The sequence below is a fragment of the Sus scrofa genome, chromosome 14 (genome assembly GCF_000003025.6).
Source record: "Sus scrofa isolate TJ Tabasco breed Duroc chromosome 14, Sscrofa11.1, whole genome shotgun sequence".
NCBI classification, from domain to species: Eukaryota; Metazoa; Chordata; class Mammalia; order Artiodactyla; family Suidae; genus Sus; species Sus scrofa.
The window spans coordinates 82,079,789-82,096,338 of record NC_010456.5 but is presented as its reverse complement, the minus strand read 5'-3'; the positions used below and the strand labels follow the sequence as shown (position 1 = coordinate 82,096,338).

At 48.0% G+C, this 16,550-nt stretch overlaps 2 protein-coding genes across 3 annotated transcripts; both read left to right on the top strand.

Annotated features, from left to right (window-relative positions):
• Positions 946-5,161, top strand: SFTPA1 (surfactant protein A1). Of its 2 annotated transcripts, NM_214265.1 has the most exon segments (7): positions 991-1,012; positions 1,861-2,055; positions 2,315-2,434; positions 3,195-3,272; positions 3,727-3,799; positions 3,801-3,833; positions 3,836-4,239. In NM_214265.1, coding segments are annotated over 6 exon segments (744 nt in total). In that variant the 5' UTR covers positions 991-1,012; positions 1,861-1,883; the 3' UTR covers positions 4,104-4,239.
• MBL1 (mannan-binding lectin (A)) lies at positions 11,165-16,107 on the top strand. The gene is given in 5 exon segments (NM_001007194.3): positions 11,165-11,197; positions 12,611-12,803; positions 13,482-13,598; positions 14,634-14,708; positions 15,653-16,107. Coding segments are annotated over 4 exon segments (750 nt in total). The 5' UTR covers positions 11,165-11,197; positions 12,611-12,619; the 3' UTR covers positions 16,027-16,107.

The following is a 16,550-nucleotide window of genomic DNA, read 5'->3' as shown; positions in this document are numbered from 1 at the left end:
GGGGTCCACTAACTGAGCTCACCCTCGCCCTGAGGATCACAAGATTTCTCCAACCACTTAGGGTAAGCATGGTGATTCTTTCCTGTCTCGGCTCCACACTGTCACCATCCCTGTGTTACATTTCCTCCTCCTCAAGGGGTTTGAATGGGAATCTCATCAATTAAGGCTTCACACGTTGTTCCGCTACCTAAAGAAATCACCATGGCCCAAGACAGAAACTACTGCCCTCCTGTGCCCTTCAAGCCTCGTTGAACCTGCCAGAGCAGAGGAATGGGGAACCCACAAAGGGATCATCTGTGCCTGTGAACCATGTGCCCATCAATTTAGCTGCAGGCACCAGAGAAGCAGGAGCTGGAGGGGCTCCGAGGTGAGCCACATCCAACACAACCAGCCTACCCCTTGGCCTGAGACATGACCTCTGCATGGTTTGGAACCACGTGGAGAGGATTCCAAGAGCCAAAGAGGCTCTGGGGCTAGAATGGCCCCAGGAGGCATCACTGTACATCACTGATCTGCCTCTTTGCTCCCCTAAGAAAGAGTCCAGCCCTGCTACCTTCTCTCCTGCTGGTGGGCTTTTGGGGAATAGTGAGCCTGGGGCTGTAAATGTGTCACCAGCCAGGACCAGGGGCCAAGGCCCCGGTGGGAGAGGGCTCCCTTTGCCACGTGCCTCCATTGGGTACTGTGTAAGTGCTCTCAACCTTCACTTCTGGGGAAACTGGATGTGGGGAGAGTGGGTGACCTCCAGTCCATGGGAAATTTCCCTTCTTACTGACCTGGAATTTCTCATTAGTGGGTTTCCTAAGTGCCCCTCCAGTCTGAGTGCACTATGAGGAAGTGTACTGGGCAAACCAGATAGCAGCTTCCTGCTTGGCCCTCTGGAGGTAGAGGCCCTTGTGACAGGAGCCTCTCTGGGGTGGAGAGAAACCCGGTAGCCTCCATCAGTATAAATGATGCTGTCTACCTCCCCACCCTGACCTGGAGGCAGAGAACCGCAGAGGCTCTGTTCGTGTGGGTGAGTCTAGCCCCATCCCCTGGGTTTTCCCCAGGGTTGCAAGCATTGTGAACCAGCCCAGCAGCCACAGGCTTAACTAAGGGTTAGGCTGGGGGTGGGAGGGGTTCTCCCTGTGCACCACTGGGAGTTGTTTCTCAGAATCCTAACTATGGGTGCAGGAAGAGGGGCTTGCAAATATCTTTATACTTTACTGCGTTCCTGGGCCAGGTCCATTCCCTGGGGGCTCAGCAGGGCCTGTGGGGTGGAGGCAAGGGGACAAACAGCCTGCCAAGGAGAAAGGGACCCTCCCCCCCCCCAGCAGAGAAGCGAGGACTCCCTATCATTGACTAATGTGGAGTGGCCAAGCCATGGGCCCTGGTCATCTCTGCTCATCCTCAGGATTGTGACCCCTTAGAACTTAGAAGTAGGGTAGCTGAGAGTATGAGGGATGGATGGAGTGAGTGAGTGACCACATCCTTCCTCTCAACTGCCTGGGGAAGGGAAGATCAGGATTGCCTCCAGGGCAGAAGTTTCAGCTGAAGCCAAGAGAGGTGAAGTGAGTTTCCCATGATCACACAGCAAGGAACAAATAGGGACTCCATTAGAACCCAGGTCCTCTGACACCCCAGAACTCTTTACTCTGTAACTCCTCACCTGCACATGTACCATATCACCTCTGTCCAGAGCATTGGGGCATGAGACTGTGTTAGATACCAGATGATGCTGGGAGTTTCCAAGGATAGTTTGGGCCTTTCCAGGGCTCCTGTCTGTACTTGCCTTGGCCCTCAGGCTCTGTTGTGTGCCTGAATCTTGACAAGGGGAGACCTTTACAAATGCTTCAGATGGGCAATGGCCCTTCCCTCCTGCAGGAAAAGCTGCTAAGGCGGGCGCCATGCTGCGGTGGCCTTTGGCCCTCACCTTCTTGTTGCTGGCAGTTTCCGGCCTCGAGTGCGATGTGAAAGAAGTTTGTCTTGCAAGCCCTGGCATCCCAGGCACTCCTGGATCCCATGGGCTTCCAGGAAGGGATGGGAGAGATGGAATCAAAGGAGACCCTGGACCTCCAGGTACTGAGGGAGAGCTGAGGGACAGTGACCTGTTTTCAGGAGGACCATCTGTCCAGGGCTCCAGGCTGGGCCCCAGTGTCACCTGGATGGTGGGAGTTTCCTGGGGCCCTTAGACTAGAGCAGCCCTGGAGGGTTCATCCTCATGGTGCCCATGGAGTGACAGGTGAGTCAGCCTGGCTGATAAGGGAGGTCCAGTCATATCAGCTTCAACCCAATGTGGGTGACAGATACCACCCCTCCTCATCCCTTCTCTCTGCAGGCCCCATGGGCCCTCCTGGAGGGATGGCCGGCCCCCCTGGACAAGATGGGATGATTGGAGCTCCTGGACTCCCTGGGGAGCGTGGAGAAAAGGGAGAACCTGGTGAGAGGGGCCCTCCAGGTGAGTGGGTTGGGGAAGTGGGCAGAGGCAACTTGGACCCTGTGCCCATGCAGTCAGTACATGAGGGATGATGAAGCGTCAGACAAAACCATGCAGGTCCCCAAAGGGCATATTGTTCAGCCTGAACAAGGGACTGTGAGGTTGAGAAGAGCCATCAGAGGTGTCTGGATTATGGGCCACAGCACAGGGGTGGGTGGGTGTTGGAAGTGCTCCACACATCACAGCCGTTGATGGGGAGACACAGGGGGTCGGGTGTGGGAAACTGGACAGCAGTGAGAATGGAGGAGGCACCTCCTAGGACTCAGGCACTGGGACATTCTGAAGGGTGTACAGAGTTATGTGGACGAAGGACCAGAGAGATGATGTAATTGGGAACCCTGCATGCAGAGGGGATCCCTGAAGCTCTGAGCCATAACCAAGGTCCATCAGGAGAGTGAAGAATCATGCTTCCCCTTAATGGACAGTTGGGGGCAGGGAGGTTGCTGCCCAGAAACCAGAAAACCCCACAGAAGTGGACAGATTAGTGAAAGGACACAGCAGGAAAGATGATCAGGGAGGGGGCTGGGCAGGTGCAAGGCCATGTTAAAGGACAAGTGTGTAGGGAGTATGGGAACACGCTCTGTGTTGACTGTGGCCTGGGCAGTGGCTATAGATAAGTGAAGGGCAGAATGCCAGGCTTGCCCTTGGCCTCACGCCTGCTTGGCAGCAAGCGGGGGTTGTTGTTGGTCTGCTGCTCATCTTAGTGGGGATCTCTTTACAGGGCTTCCGGCTCATCTAGATGAGGAGCTCCAGAGCGCACTCCATGAGATCAGACATCAAATCCTGCAGTCCATGGGTGGTAAGGGGACCACTTGGGGTCTTATAGGGCAGGGGGGTCTCCCATAGGTTCCCCTCATCCCCAGCCCCAGGTTCCAGAATCTAGAGACTTGACAGACAGGTGAGGACATGGACATCCTTTTCCAGAGTTTTTAAATAGCCCAGAGGAGACAAGTAGATGTGGATTAACTCCCTAAATCCTGGGGAAGCAAGGCCCCTGCTTATATTGCTGTCTGTTGAATCCCAGGAAATCACAGAGTTTCTGGCACATAATAGACAGTAAGTGATTAATAAATGGATGAATGAATGAGTAGAATGATGAGAACATAGTAGGGAATTAAGACTAGGGTTGGAAAAGGGAGGGAAGACAGAGAGAGAGGCAGAGATGAAAAGGTTGGAGAGAACAGAAAGACAGCATAAAAGGAAGGAAAGGGACTTGGAGACAACATTGCCTGATCTGATTTCTCTGCCCTCAGTCCTCAGTTTCCAGGAGTTCATGCTGGCAGTGGGAGAGAAGGTCTTCTCCACCAATGGGCAGTCAGTCGCTTTTGATGTCATTAGAGAGTTGTGTGCCAGAGCAGGTGGACGCATCGCTGCCCCAAGGAGTCCAGAGGAGAATGAGGCCATTGCAAGCATTGTGAAGAAACACAACACTTATGCTTACCTCGGCCTGGTTGAGGGCCCCACTGCTGGAGACTTCTTCTACTTGGATGGAACCCCTGTGAATTACACCAACTGGTACCCAGGGGAACCCAGGGGTCGGGGCAAAGAGAAGTGTGTGGAGATGTACACAGATGGCCAGTGGAATGACAGGAACTGCCAGCAGTACCGACTGGCCATATGTGAGTTTTGAGCAGTTGCCAGGCCACAGGATGGATAGGGTCCTGCCTTGCCTTTCAGCCTCCATCCTGGGGATCTCTTTGGTCTATGAGATGCTGGAACTCCTTTGTGGCTATCAGAGTTGGAGGCATTCTTGGCCACTTCACTCCCAGCTGGGCCCTGACTCCTCCCCCATGATCACTAATCAGTCTGACTCCTCTGGAACCCTTTCCTTCCACTGCACTCTAAGCAGCCACTCTAACGTTGCCCTTTCTTCCTGTTCTTGTCCAAGTCCTTCATTTATAGATGGCAACAGTGAAGTCCTGGGATGGAAGTTTCTTCAGAAATCACACAGAGGGTGCCTGCTTCCTGGCTCCCTCTACTCTTTCTCTGCAGCCCACTGCCTGCCCAGCGTTAAAGAGATTTGGCAGTTCTGGCCAAGCATAGTGATAGTCAGATAGGCTTCTGGGACATGCCAGATGTGTGGGGCTGAGGGTACATTTGGGATCATCTGGCAGCCTGAGGTCTGTGGGGGCACATCTGTGCGGGCTCTTCATGAGGTCAGAGGTCCAGGTCATGCCTGAGCAAGGTAGAGGCCACCCCACCCCTAGTGATTAGCATGTATTATCCACTTCCTTGAGTCTTGGGGTGCCAGCTCAACTCCCTGAACTAAAAGCAGCCAGCCTTCCTCTAGGGAAGATCTTACCCCCAACCTTGGCCATTACCCCAGTGACTTCATGACTCCCCACCACTTTGGACTTTCAGGGAAGTGTTCACAGCATTCACCACATCATTATCTACTAAACACATACTATATATCGAGCACCTTGACAAGCACTTTTAAGACATCTTATAAAATATTACTGAATCTTCACACAGTACCAATGGATGAGCATTATTTTCCCCATTTTTTTATATGGGGATACTGAACTTAGAAAAAAAAAGTTAAATGTTTTGAGTTTTATTATATGCAGCAAGTGGCAGAGGCTGGTTTCAAACCCATCCACCTGGACTCAAAGCTTATGCTCATAACCACCCCACCCTCTCACTGAATGGAGATGATTCAAGTGTAATAAATCATGCATGTGTTAACATGAGTTTCTATTGCTTTGTTTTCAAGAAACATCACATTTCTGAGTTTGTAGAAATCAAGGTAACTCTGTCTCTGAGTTCCTACTTACCTGAAAGATGGAAGTTCAATCTCAGGTTAAGCTTTCTTTGTTGGGTGGAAGGGGCACCCTTGCTCCCATCCTCAGGTTGTAGGGGCAGGTGGGGAGTTAGAGAAAATGTCTGAAGAACAAATGAGCATCAGTGTTGATGGCTGACATAAAGATAACTTGACCTAAGTCTACATGGTCCATTTGTGTGTCATGACACCATGCCTCCAATTCTCCATCCAGCCCCCTGGATATTTTCCATAACCCAACAGTGTGGCATTCTGGGCTCTGTGAGCCACTCAGGTCTGCATGGAATGGAACCATGGCCCCCATGCTCCAAGGCTGTGTGGGAATCAAATCATGTCCCTATTTGCTGGTGACGGCAACCACATGTATGTCCCATCACCAGAAAACTCCCCACTTCTCCCACCTGCACCTCTTCTAATGCTCTCCCTCACTGCATATGCTTCTTTGGTGGGGGCAAGAGAAAGCTCTGGATCACAACCCCCAAAACTTGATGGGATTGAGCAGACATATTTCTCATTCTTTTATAAAAGTGAAAAAATTTTTTTAATCTGGTTACCCTGCCACATGTGCTTAGGGCCCAGCACACAAGTTATTGAGTCTTCCTAAAAGTCAAAAAAGTATTTTCCCTATTTTATAGATGAACAGTCTAAGCCCCTGAAAATGGTTGTCCTCTCATTTCTCACTAGGTTTATGTTTATGGTGTTATTATTGGTAACTATTGTTACCATGTTATTTTTATTACATTTTAAGTTAATTATTGCTAATTTATAAGAGAAGTACTGATTTGTTTTTAGTTGATCTTTTTTTTTTTTTTTTTGGTCTTTTGTACTTTTAGGGCCATACCCATGGCACATGGAGGTTCCTAGGCTAGGGGTCTAATCAGAGCTACAGCTGCCAGCCAATGCCAGAGCCACAGCAACGCCAGATCTGAGCCATATCTGTGATCTACACCACAGCTGACAGCAACGCCAGATCCTTAACCCACTGAGAGAGGACAGGGGGATTGAAACCACGACCTCATGGTTCCTAGTTGTGTTTGTTTCCGCTGTGCCACAATGGGAACTCCCTATTTTTAGTTGATCTTTTATCCAACCATCACTTTGGATTATCATTTTCCCCTTAATATTTCTAATATAATTGATTCTCTCTTTTATAATTATATGGTTATATTTATAAATGACAGAAATTTTCCCTCTTCCTTATGATATTTGTATTTCTTATATCTCATTCTTATCTTTCTATAGGGTCCAGGAGACCCTATATATTGGAGAAGACAGTTATAAATGATATCTTTTGGGGGCATTGCATGTATAATGGAAACATTTTCAAAATTTTTCCATTGAAAATGTTGCTCCTTTTATGTTTCCTTCTTTCCTCCCCCCCCCCAGTGGCAATGAAAAAAAAAAAAAGCGTGTGGAAGTTCTCAGGCCAGCAGTTGAACCCACTCACAGCTGCAGCCTGTGCCACAGCTGTGGCCACACTGGATCCTTATTCTACTATGCCAGATGGGAACTTCCAGGTTTCTAATACCTTTTATCAAGGCAGAGAAGTTCCCTCCTTTTCCTCTATTCATTTTCATCCTGAATGTGTATTGAATTTTATCAGTGTTTTTTTATTTGTTTATTTATCTGGGGTTTTTTTGTTGGTTGGTTGGTTGGTTGGTTTTTTACATTTGCTTTAGGCTATTAACATCAAACGAATGTCAAATATGGGTTGAGTCATTGCCTGTTCCTTGGCACCTAGAGCCCATGGGTGAGATCAAGAGGCTCTAGGTGACTCATCTTTTAATGATTCCAGGGGGTTCCAGGCACCCCACCATGGAACCTACAAAGAGAGGGCTGTTCAACAGGAGCATTTCGTAATTCCCATTCTGCTGTCAGTATAAGGAAACTAAAGAGGGGAAAGCAAACTGACCTATCTTGGGTGACATTTGTACTATTATCCCTTCCTCTCCTCTCCTAGTGAGATGAGGAGGGGACTGTCCTATCCTAACCTTTACAAATAGGGATGCCCACATTACTTTGCCTTCCCCAGTTAAGTCACCTAAGGCAGGAGTGGGGGATCATCTTCTGTTCTAAAATTGCTAAAGTGCTGAGCCAGCAGAGGGCCTGAGCTTGCTGAGGCATGGAGAGATGTAAAAAGGGGAGAACAGAACTGTGAGCAGGAGTGTTCTGGGGAAATGTGGATTTCCTCCACTTGGATGGAGTTTCTCAGGAGCTGTCAATATCAATATCAACATGTCACTCGCAGCATATGGAGATTCCCAGGCTAGGGGTCGAATTGGAGCTGCAGCTGCCGGCCTACACCGCGGCCACAGCAACACCAGATCCAAGCCGTGCCTGTGACCTACACCACAACTCATGGCAATGCCGGATCCCTAACCCACGTGGGAGGCCAGGGATTGAACCCGAAACTTCATGGTTCCTAGTCGGATTTGTTTCTGCTGTACCACAACGGGAACTCCACTCTTGTCACACTTCTTGCTAGGCACTATACTTCTATTAACACATGCAGTCCTCATTAACCCTATTATGTAGATGCTATTATTATGCTCAATTTACAAATAAGACCATTGAGACACATTAAGGTTCAAGTGATTTTCCAAAGATCACACAACCAGTTCATGGCAGACATGGGCTATGAATATAAGAAGTCAAATTCCAGGGATTGTGCTATTAGCCACTGATGCATGACTGGATTTGAATAGCTGTTTTTTACTTCAAGCTTTCAAGGGGGGTTATGTTTGCTTCACATCATTTAATTATTCCGATATTATAGCTACTAGGGACATAGTTTTTCAACATGTAAAGCTATAAGTGCATTTAAAGCTACTGTTCCCCTGGTGTCTGCTCACGGTCCCACAGCCAAGCCATATATCAAAGGGGTTGGGGATTTACGTCACATACTCTAGTGGGAGGCTCTGTAAAATACTGTGACAAAGGGCGTGGATATATATCTGTGATTAGACATGAAAAATCAGAAAATGAATTACCATGGTTACATTTGCCAAGATTTTTTTGGTAAAAAACCTTTTTTTTTTAATTTTATCAATAGCTCTATAGTTATTTTCATATTCTAGTTCATTAGTTTTACTGTTTTTTATTTGTTCCTTCCTTGTTTATTATTCCTTATTTATACTTTTTCTTTTTTTTTTTTCTTTTTATTGTCACACCTGCAGCATATGGAAGTTTCTGGCCTAGGGGTCAAATTGGAGCTGCAGGCCTACACCGCAGTCACAGCAATGATGAATCCTTAACCTACTGAGTGAAGCCAGGCATTGAACCTGCATCCTCATGAATAATATATCAGGTTCTTAACCTGGTGAGCCACAACAGTAACTCAATATACTGTCCTTTTAAAACTATCAACTTATCTATTGTGTAGAGATGGTAGGCCCTGGAGGCCTATTTTTAAGTCTTATATCAGTCATTTTTCACTCTACTTACTCCTTGCTCTGAGGTAGTTTTTACAAAATGAACTCAAATTTACCTGATCTCCATCTGAGAAAATCCTGAGGTGCCTGGGTTAAGGGTAAGATCCTCCATTGCTTTTGCAACCCCATGGTCCACTAGGCTGTAATGAGCTGGGACACTAGAAAAAAAAAAAACCAATTTTTCATCCTGGCATAAAGGGCAAAATTCAATAATAATAGTAATCATAGCAAAGTAATACTAATAAGCATAAATTCAAACCCCAGATCTATGAGAGGACAGAATTAGGGAAATATCTTCTCGAGGGAGGGTCTTTTTTCCCACCAGAGTCAAGTACTTTTTTTTTTTTTTGCTTTTTAGGGCCCTGCCTGAGGCATATGCAAGTTCCCAGGCTAGGGGTTGAATCAGAGCTTCAGCTGCTGGCCTATACCACAGCCACAGCAAGTTGGGATCCAAGCTGCATCTGCAACCTATACCACAGCTCACAGCAATGCTGGATCCCCAACCCACTGAGCAAGGCCAGGAATTGAACCTGCATCCTCATGGATACTAGTCAGATATGTTTCCTTTGTACCACAGTGAACTCCTAGAATCAAGTACTTCTTATTGTCCCTTTGCTCACAGTGCACACCCCTCCTTCCTCTGTTCTATACTCTCCCTTCTTCCAAAGCCACCCTTCCTCTAAGTCTGTGGGATATATAGGGTCCTGGTTTTATGCGCATTCCTCAGTTCCAGATTTCCACCTTTCTGGAAGATCTGCTCATTTGCCATTATGGTTTGAGTGTTCTTTGTCTTCTGAGCCTATGGGCCTTTCAAGTTGTATGGACGGCATCAGGAAACAGCCCTGAGAGGGGTCTTCTTTGCAATGGGCCCCTCTCAGTGCCTGGCAGGTTCCTTTATAACAGGAATCTGGGAGGCTTGCCAAACAGGGTATGGTGACTTGAGTACCCAAGGGCTGATGACCCTTGAGGAGCCGAAACCCCAATCATAAGGCAGAGTAAAGGGAAGTTGCCCCACCCCTGCTTCCCACCAGGGAAAAAGCAAACCTCTAGAGTTGTTTGGTGAGACTAAGTGTTTCAAAGAATGGGTGTAAGTTTTGGGAAGGCAGGAACCAAAAGTTACCTCAGGAACTTGAAAAAGGCCACTTCATTGGAATCTGGAGATAAGGACCAGACACCCCTGGAAACTCAGGCCTGGAGGAGCCATGGGCTGATCTGGTATCTGCCCCACTCACGGTCTCTGCTTCTCTCCTTACTCTCTCAAGGGATCCTCCTGGTGCGCCCAGGTTGGGTTGTACCCTGGAGACAAGGAAGTGAATCAAATGCATCGCCTGTGCTAGAAAAGTAAAAGCACTGTGAAAGAGGGTGTTGAAAGTAGCTCAAGCTGGAGGGAAGTCAAGGTGGTTTGGGGACATGATGCTGGAGGATTCCTTTGTTCCATAATTTTTTTTCTTTTTTCTTTTCTTTTTTTTTTTTTTTTTTTTTTTTTGAGCCCTGATTTCATTTCCAAGCCCTCTTCTAGGTGGGATGTTATATCCCTGTTCTGGTAAAGTTGCTGAAATTCTTGTCTTTTTTTTTTTTTTTTTTTTTTTTAATGGCTGCATTTGCAGTATGTGGAAGTTCCCAGGCCAGGGACTGAATCCAAGCTGCAGTAAACCTACGCTGTACCCGTGGCAATGCTGGATCCTTTAATCCACTGCACTGGGCCTCTGTAGCAACCTAAACCACTAGTCACTTAACCTACCATGCCACAGCAGGAACTCCTGGAGTCCCTATTCTGAAGGAGTGGGATGGTCAATAAATATGTGACCAAAGACATAAGACAATTTTACATAGGGGTGAATCATAGGCAGCTAAAAAAAAAACAGCATTATAATTTTGTGATAGAGTAGTTAGGGAAAGCCCTTTCTCCAGAAGTGATATTTAAGCTGAAATCTCAATGACAACAATTATGCAAAGAAGGAGGGACATGTCCTCACCTGATACAGCGGTGTGTCCCTGTAAGTGTGGGTGTGTCCCTGTACGTGTATGTGTGTGCACGTGTGCATGCACGCACACGAGCATATGTTTGTTCAGTAGGATGTCCGTGCACATCTCTTCAGAAAATAAACATTCTTTGGAAAGAACTATCTTCTGTGATTCTGAACTGTGATCTGAAACTCTACAATTCTGGAGGGTCAGAGAGTCGAGAGGCAGAGTCAGGAGCCATTGAAGGAGGAGTTTGGGGGCTCACAGTAGAGAGCTGCCCAGTGCTAAGCTGGAGACCCCACCAGCAGCCCTGGAGAACTGCCCAGGATGGTTGTTTATTAATCTGGGGTTGAAGACCAGTCCAGCAGGCTCCCTGGTCACCAGATTAATTGGGGCTGACATTGCCGAGACATCTGCCAGAAGCCTAGGCTGGAGGACCAACTTCCTTGCCATAGCTTCCATGCTCTGAGGAGGCCCTCATAAGTCATCTCTGAAGGACAGAGGTGCAGCCCTGGGTCAGGAGTCTGGCTACTTGACTTGATCCCGGTGAGTCCCAGGCAGGGGCTGCGGTGGGGTTGTCAGGCCCACTGAGGGCCTCTGTCTCCCTCTGACCTGTGGCCTTGAACCTTTCCTGGATCCACCTGTCCATCTGCAAACTGAAACATAGCCTTTTCAACCAAAGGGAAGAATGAAGTGGGGGTGTATATGCCAGCAACATGTTTAGCCCTGGCTTTGGACTCCAGCAAAATCAAGGGAGGTTAAAAAAGACAGAAATAGGAAAGAAGGAGAACAATATGATCAAAAAATTTCCCTTCTAACTTGCTGCTTCTCCCTGAGTCCTGGGAAGGGAAGGGTTAAAGGAGATGACAGGCCAGGGTAGGCAGAGGCAGATATAGTCCTTATGCAGCAAGGTCAGAGATGCTGGGATTAGAGGCCAGAGAGGAGCAGAGGGAGAGGCCCTTGGGGGCTGGGCTGCAAAGGCTTCCTGGAAGGGGGCCCTCTTGAGCAAACTAGATGGGATTCTGATGACCGGATGGGAGCACAGGGCTGGAGAGGCAACTGGGAAGCACATAGAGAACCTTCCAGGAGAAGAAGAATGAGATGACCCTGCCAGGCCCTGGGTGAACAAGTGTTAGAGCCTGGGTTCTGGCTGGAAAAAAATGGCCTCTCGGTGGAAAACTTCAAAGGAAGGAGGCAAATCTAAGACTCAACTAGCCAGGATCTATGACCACAGAAGATCCCATTCCCAGGGTCAGAGCCATACCTCCAGGCACTCTGGGTTCTGAGTCCCAGCAAATGCTTATCACATGGTAGAGACTTTATTAGACAAGTTGATTGACAGACTGTTGGAGTAAAGGCCGTGGTTTGGAGGGTAGTTGGGGCCCTGGAGTGTAAAATGGATTTTTATGTGAAATTATACAATGGATGTTATAAAACAGTTCCCACCAAGAAATGGGCCTTGTGGGACCTTGGGTCACTTGCTATAATTTGTCTGGCTTTAGGGTCCATAGGAAGGGGAGGAGAGGGAAATTTAGGCTCCCTTGGATTTCAATAAAGGGAGTTGAGAAAAAGAGCAGCCAAAGCTCACACAAGCATGAGTTCTCTTTGCCAGGCCATCAGGCACAGGGCTTGTTTGTCACTTCCAGACACTGTGAGCTCTTGTGCATGGGGCTGCCTAACCCACTAAGTCTTGTACCCACAGAGCCTGAGAGCCCCAGAGAAAATGGGCCCCTATTATATGACTCTGGCATCTATATTTTTTTCAGTGCTGATCTAACTCTAATACATTTTACCTGTCCGTCTCCTTAGTAGCCTGGCAGTGACTCAGAGCCAAGGGTTGTGATCGTCCCCTCTGTGTCGGCTGCCCTGAGCACAGGGTCCAACACATCAGAGATGGTAGCAAATATTGACTAAGCAAAGTGGGATGGATTTATTTTCTTTGACTTTCTCCACTCTAAGGTAAGGACCATGCTCCTGTTTTCATCACTTCCTGTCCTCCTTCTGTGTGTGGTGACAGCATCCTACTCAGAAATAAAAACCTGTGAGGATGCTCAGAAGACCTGCTCAGTGATTACCTGTGGCATCCCGGTCACCAATGGCACCCCAGGCAGAGATGGGCGAGATGGACCCAAAGGAGAAAAGGGAGAACCAGGTATAGGAGAAGCTGCTCTGACTTTTTTTTTGTTTTTTGCTTTTTAGGGCTGTACCTGCAGCATATGGAAGTTCCCAGGCTAGAGGTCAAATTGGAGCTACAGCTGCCGGCCTACGCCACATCCACAGCAATGCAGGATCAGAGCAGCATCTGCAACTTGGATCCTTAACCCACTGAGTGCGGCCAGGGAGCAAACCCACATACTTATGGATGCTAGTCGGGTTCTTACCCCAGCCCCTGAGCCACAGTGAGAACTCCCATAGGCTCCTCTGACTTCTTATCTCTTTAACCCCAACAGGAGACCCTTCTCTCTAAGGGGTCTAGCACAGAGGTGTGACAAACTCTCCTTTCATTATGATGGATGAGACTTCACTCAGAATAATTTCTGTAAAGGGTCATTCTCTACACAATAAAGATGCATCCCTGGGTCCCCAGGATCCCTCATTTCCACACAAGAATGGGTGATGTGCAGTTGTCCTTATAGAAGGGGTGTCTTGCCTATGTAGGGAGCTGGCCCTTAGGACAGGCCATCCCCTGGGATGCAGGAGGCTCTTCCTTCTTTGCATCACCACTAGTTGACGGACAGTTTCTTGGGCTCAATGGGAATGAAGTATTGAGACTTTGGAGAAAGAGAATGAGTGATGGTTCCTGGGTCGCCTTTCCTTCCTCTTCCAACAGGGCCAGGGTTCAGAGGCTCACAGGGCCCTCCAGGGAAAATGGGACCTCCAGGAAATATTGGGGAGACTGGGCCTCTGGGACCAAAGGGCCAGAAAGGAGACCCTGGAGACACTTCAGGTGAGGAGTTCACTCTAGCATGTGGTGTGGGCTGAGGGGACCCAGGGCCCTGGGAACTTCAGGGATTGGGGGAGGTGGCCTTTGTCCTGCTGCCTGCATGGGAGATGCTCAGCTCTGCTTCCCACCTAGTATCCTTGACCCTCTCAGCTCCTCGGGGGCCTGAGGGGATTCCCACAGTACCTGGGGACTGACCCACACCCCACTGGCCGCTCCCTCAACAGGCCTGTAGGCCACATGCCTTAGCTTATCTTTAGCAGAGACAGTTCAGTGAGTGGTTCCAGGCTGCCACGGGGGAAACCGGTCCTCTCTGCTGTTGGTGTACATCTGTTGTCACAAGAGTGGCATGAAAAATGTTGGCCTCAAAGGTCCCCTGGATGATGGGGAACATCATAGCAACTTAATTCAGAGTTCTGTAAGTTCAGCAACAACAAAACCGAAAGGATGAGCTTTTACTAATATAGTCCATTGGCTCATCAAAATATTAAAGAGTTTGCTTGGAATAAAAATGAAAACAAGATTAAGAAAAATTTTCAAAACGGGAATAAATAGTTGGGTCTTTCCTTTTTTCTCTTCTTCTTTTTTTTTTTTTAATCTTTTTTTGGTTCTGTGCACAGTACATGGAAGTTCTCAGGCCAGGGATCGAAACTGTGCCACAACAGTGACCTGAGCTGCAGCAGTGGCAACACCAGATCCTTAACCTGCTACACCACAAGGGAACTCTAGTTGGGTCCTTTCTTATAAAAAAATTATAATATTGCAGTACTTAAGCAGTATGTGAAGAAAAGGACCCAGAGCCATCATTTATAAGTTATTTTTTTATTATTTCCAGAATTATAGTTTATAATAGTTACTAAGTATATCTAAAAGGGCAGGATTACAGTTTTTTTCCCTTTTGCTTCTTGTTGGCTTCCTATTTTTCTAGAATAAACACACTTTTCAGTAAGCTAGTCTTTTTTTGTTTGTTTTCCATGATACCCTGCTCTCTAATTTAGGGTCTTCTTCTCAATAAAAACCCTTCTCCCTATTGCTTTCTAGGTGTTGAGGCTAAGCTGGCAAACTTAGAGGGACAGATAAGGATCCTGAAATCAGAACTGGATCATGTCAAAAAGTGTAAGCTTTTTTTCTGCCCCTGATGTGTTCTTGGCTCCTACTTTTTTCCTCCAGAGTGCCCTAGGTTTTGGGACGGGTGGAAAAGAACTAGTTTTTGTGACCACTTTTCATATACCAGGCCTGGGTTGGCATTTTCTTTTTTTTCTTTTCTTTTTTTTTTTGTCTTTTTGCCTTTTTCTAGGGCCGCACCTGCTGCATATGGACATTCCCAGGCTAGGGGTCTAATCAGAGCTACAGCTGCCGGCCTCCACCAGAACCACAGCAACGCAGGATCCGACCCACGTCTGTGACCTACACCCCAGTTCTCGGCAACACTGGATCCTTAACCCACTGAGTGAGGCCAGGGATAAAACCTGCAACCTTGTGGTTCCTAGTCAGATTTGTTAACCACTGAGCCACGACAGGAACTCCTAGGTTGGCATTTTCTCATAATATGGTATCATTCAATCCTCTTGCCATCCCTACTTGTGGGTATTAAGCCAATTTTATTCACAGGCGAAAAAAAGTAGGTCCAGGAAGCATAGTGTATTCATTCAACAGCACACACTTGGGAGGTGGGGGGGAGGGTGGCACGGAGGTCTGCTGTCTTGGGAATCTCTGCTCCTTCCTCAGCATCCACTGTCCTCAGATGGCCGTCCATGCCTTTCTCATCCCAGGACCCAAACCTGGCAATGGAACCTGAGCACATTTCCCTCTGTCCACCTGTACTGGGACAGTTTTTAACAGATATTTGTCATAAGGATGGGAAATCCCAGGAGAGCCCCGGCTTGCTGCCAGGGATGTGCTGTCCACCTGAGGAGGCTCTCTTACTAGGACCTGCCCAGAAGTGGTGGAGCACAGGGCTCAACCTCAGACTCTTGAGTTCCCAGAGCAGGGCTTTTTCATCTACTATCCTAGGCTGGGCTCCAAGCCAAATCAACCTCATCTATTTTTTGTGATTTCAGTGCAAACCTTCTCCTTGGGCAAAAAGTCTAGGAAGAAGCTCTATGTGACCAATGGTGAAATGATGCCTTTTTCCAAAGTGAAGACTCTGTGTGCTGAGCTTCAGGCCACCGTGGCCACCCCTAAGAATGCTGAGGAGAACAAAGCCATCCAGGACATGGCCCCCGACGTTGCCTTCCTGGGCATCACAGATGAGGTGACCGAAGGCCAGTTTATGTATGTAACGGGAGGAAGGATGACCTACAGCAACTGGAAGAGTAATGAGCCGAATGACCATGGTTCAGGGGAGGATTGCGTGATCCTCCAAAGAGACGGGCTCTGGAATGACATCTCTTGCTCTTCCTCCTTTTTGGCAGTCTGTGAATTCCCAGCCTGAGGAGGCAGGCGCAGGTTTCTCCACCCGCTCCTTGGCTCCCTGCTGAGCTCTCTGCTGCTCTGAAAGAGAATTCAGTGTCACTTTTCCCCTGCCCAGTGCTGACTCATTCTTGGGGATGGGAGGAAAGTGAAGGGGATGTATTTTATTGTGGGATGAGGCTGCACCAGAGGTGAAAAGAGGCTGACCTTGGGGCATGAGGGTTTCCAGTCCAGTCCATGGCAGAGGACACCATCTGTCCTGCCTGAGAGCACAGCACTGGGTCAGAGTCATAGAAAAAGAAGTTCAGACCCCTCTCTTTCTCTCTCTCTCTCTCTCTTTTATTTTTTTTTTTTTAAGGTTGCACCCATGGCATATGGAAGTTACCAGGCTGGGTGTCAATTCGGAGCTGCAGCTGTTGACCTATGCCACAACAGTAGCAATGCCAGCTCTAAGCCGCATCTGCAATCTATGCTGCAACTTGTGGCAATGCCAGATCCTTAACCCACAGAGGGAGGCCAGGGATAGAACATGCATCTTCATGGATA

Coding starts and splice junctions, on each gene's coding strand:
- SFTPA1 (NM_001348959.1), top strand. CDS start 1,884: ATGCTGCGGTGGCCTTTGGCCCTCACCTTCTTGTTGCTGGCAGTTTCC. Junction 2,056..2,314: donor AGGAGACCCTGGACCTCCAG/GTACTGAGGGAG, acceptor TTCTCTCTGCAG/GCCCCATGGGCCCTCCTGGA. Junction 3,273..3,726: donor AATCCTGCAGTCCATGGGTG/GTAAGGGGACCA, acceptor CTCTGCCCTCAG/TCCTCAGTTTCCAGGAGTTC.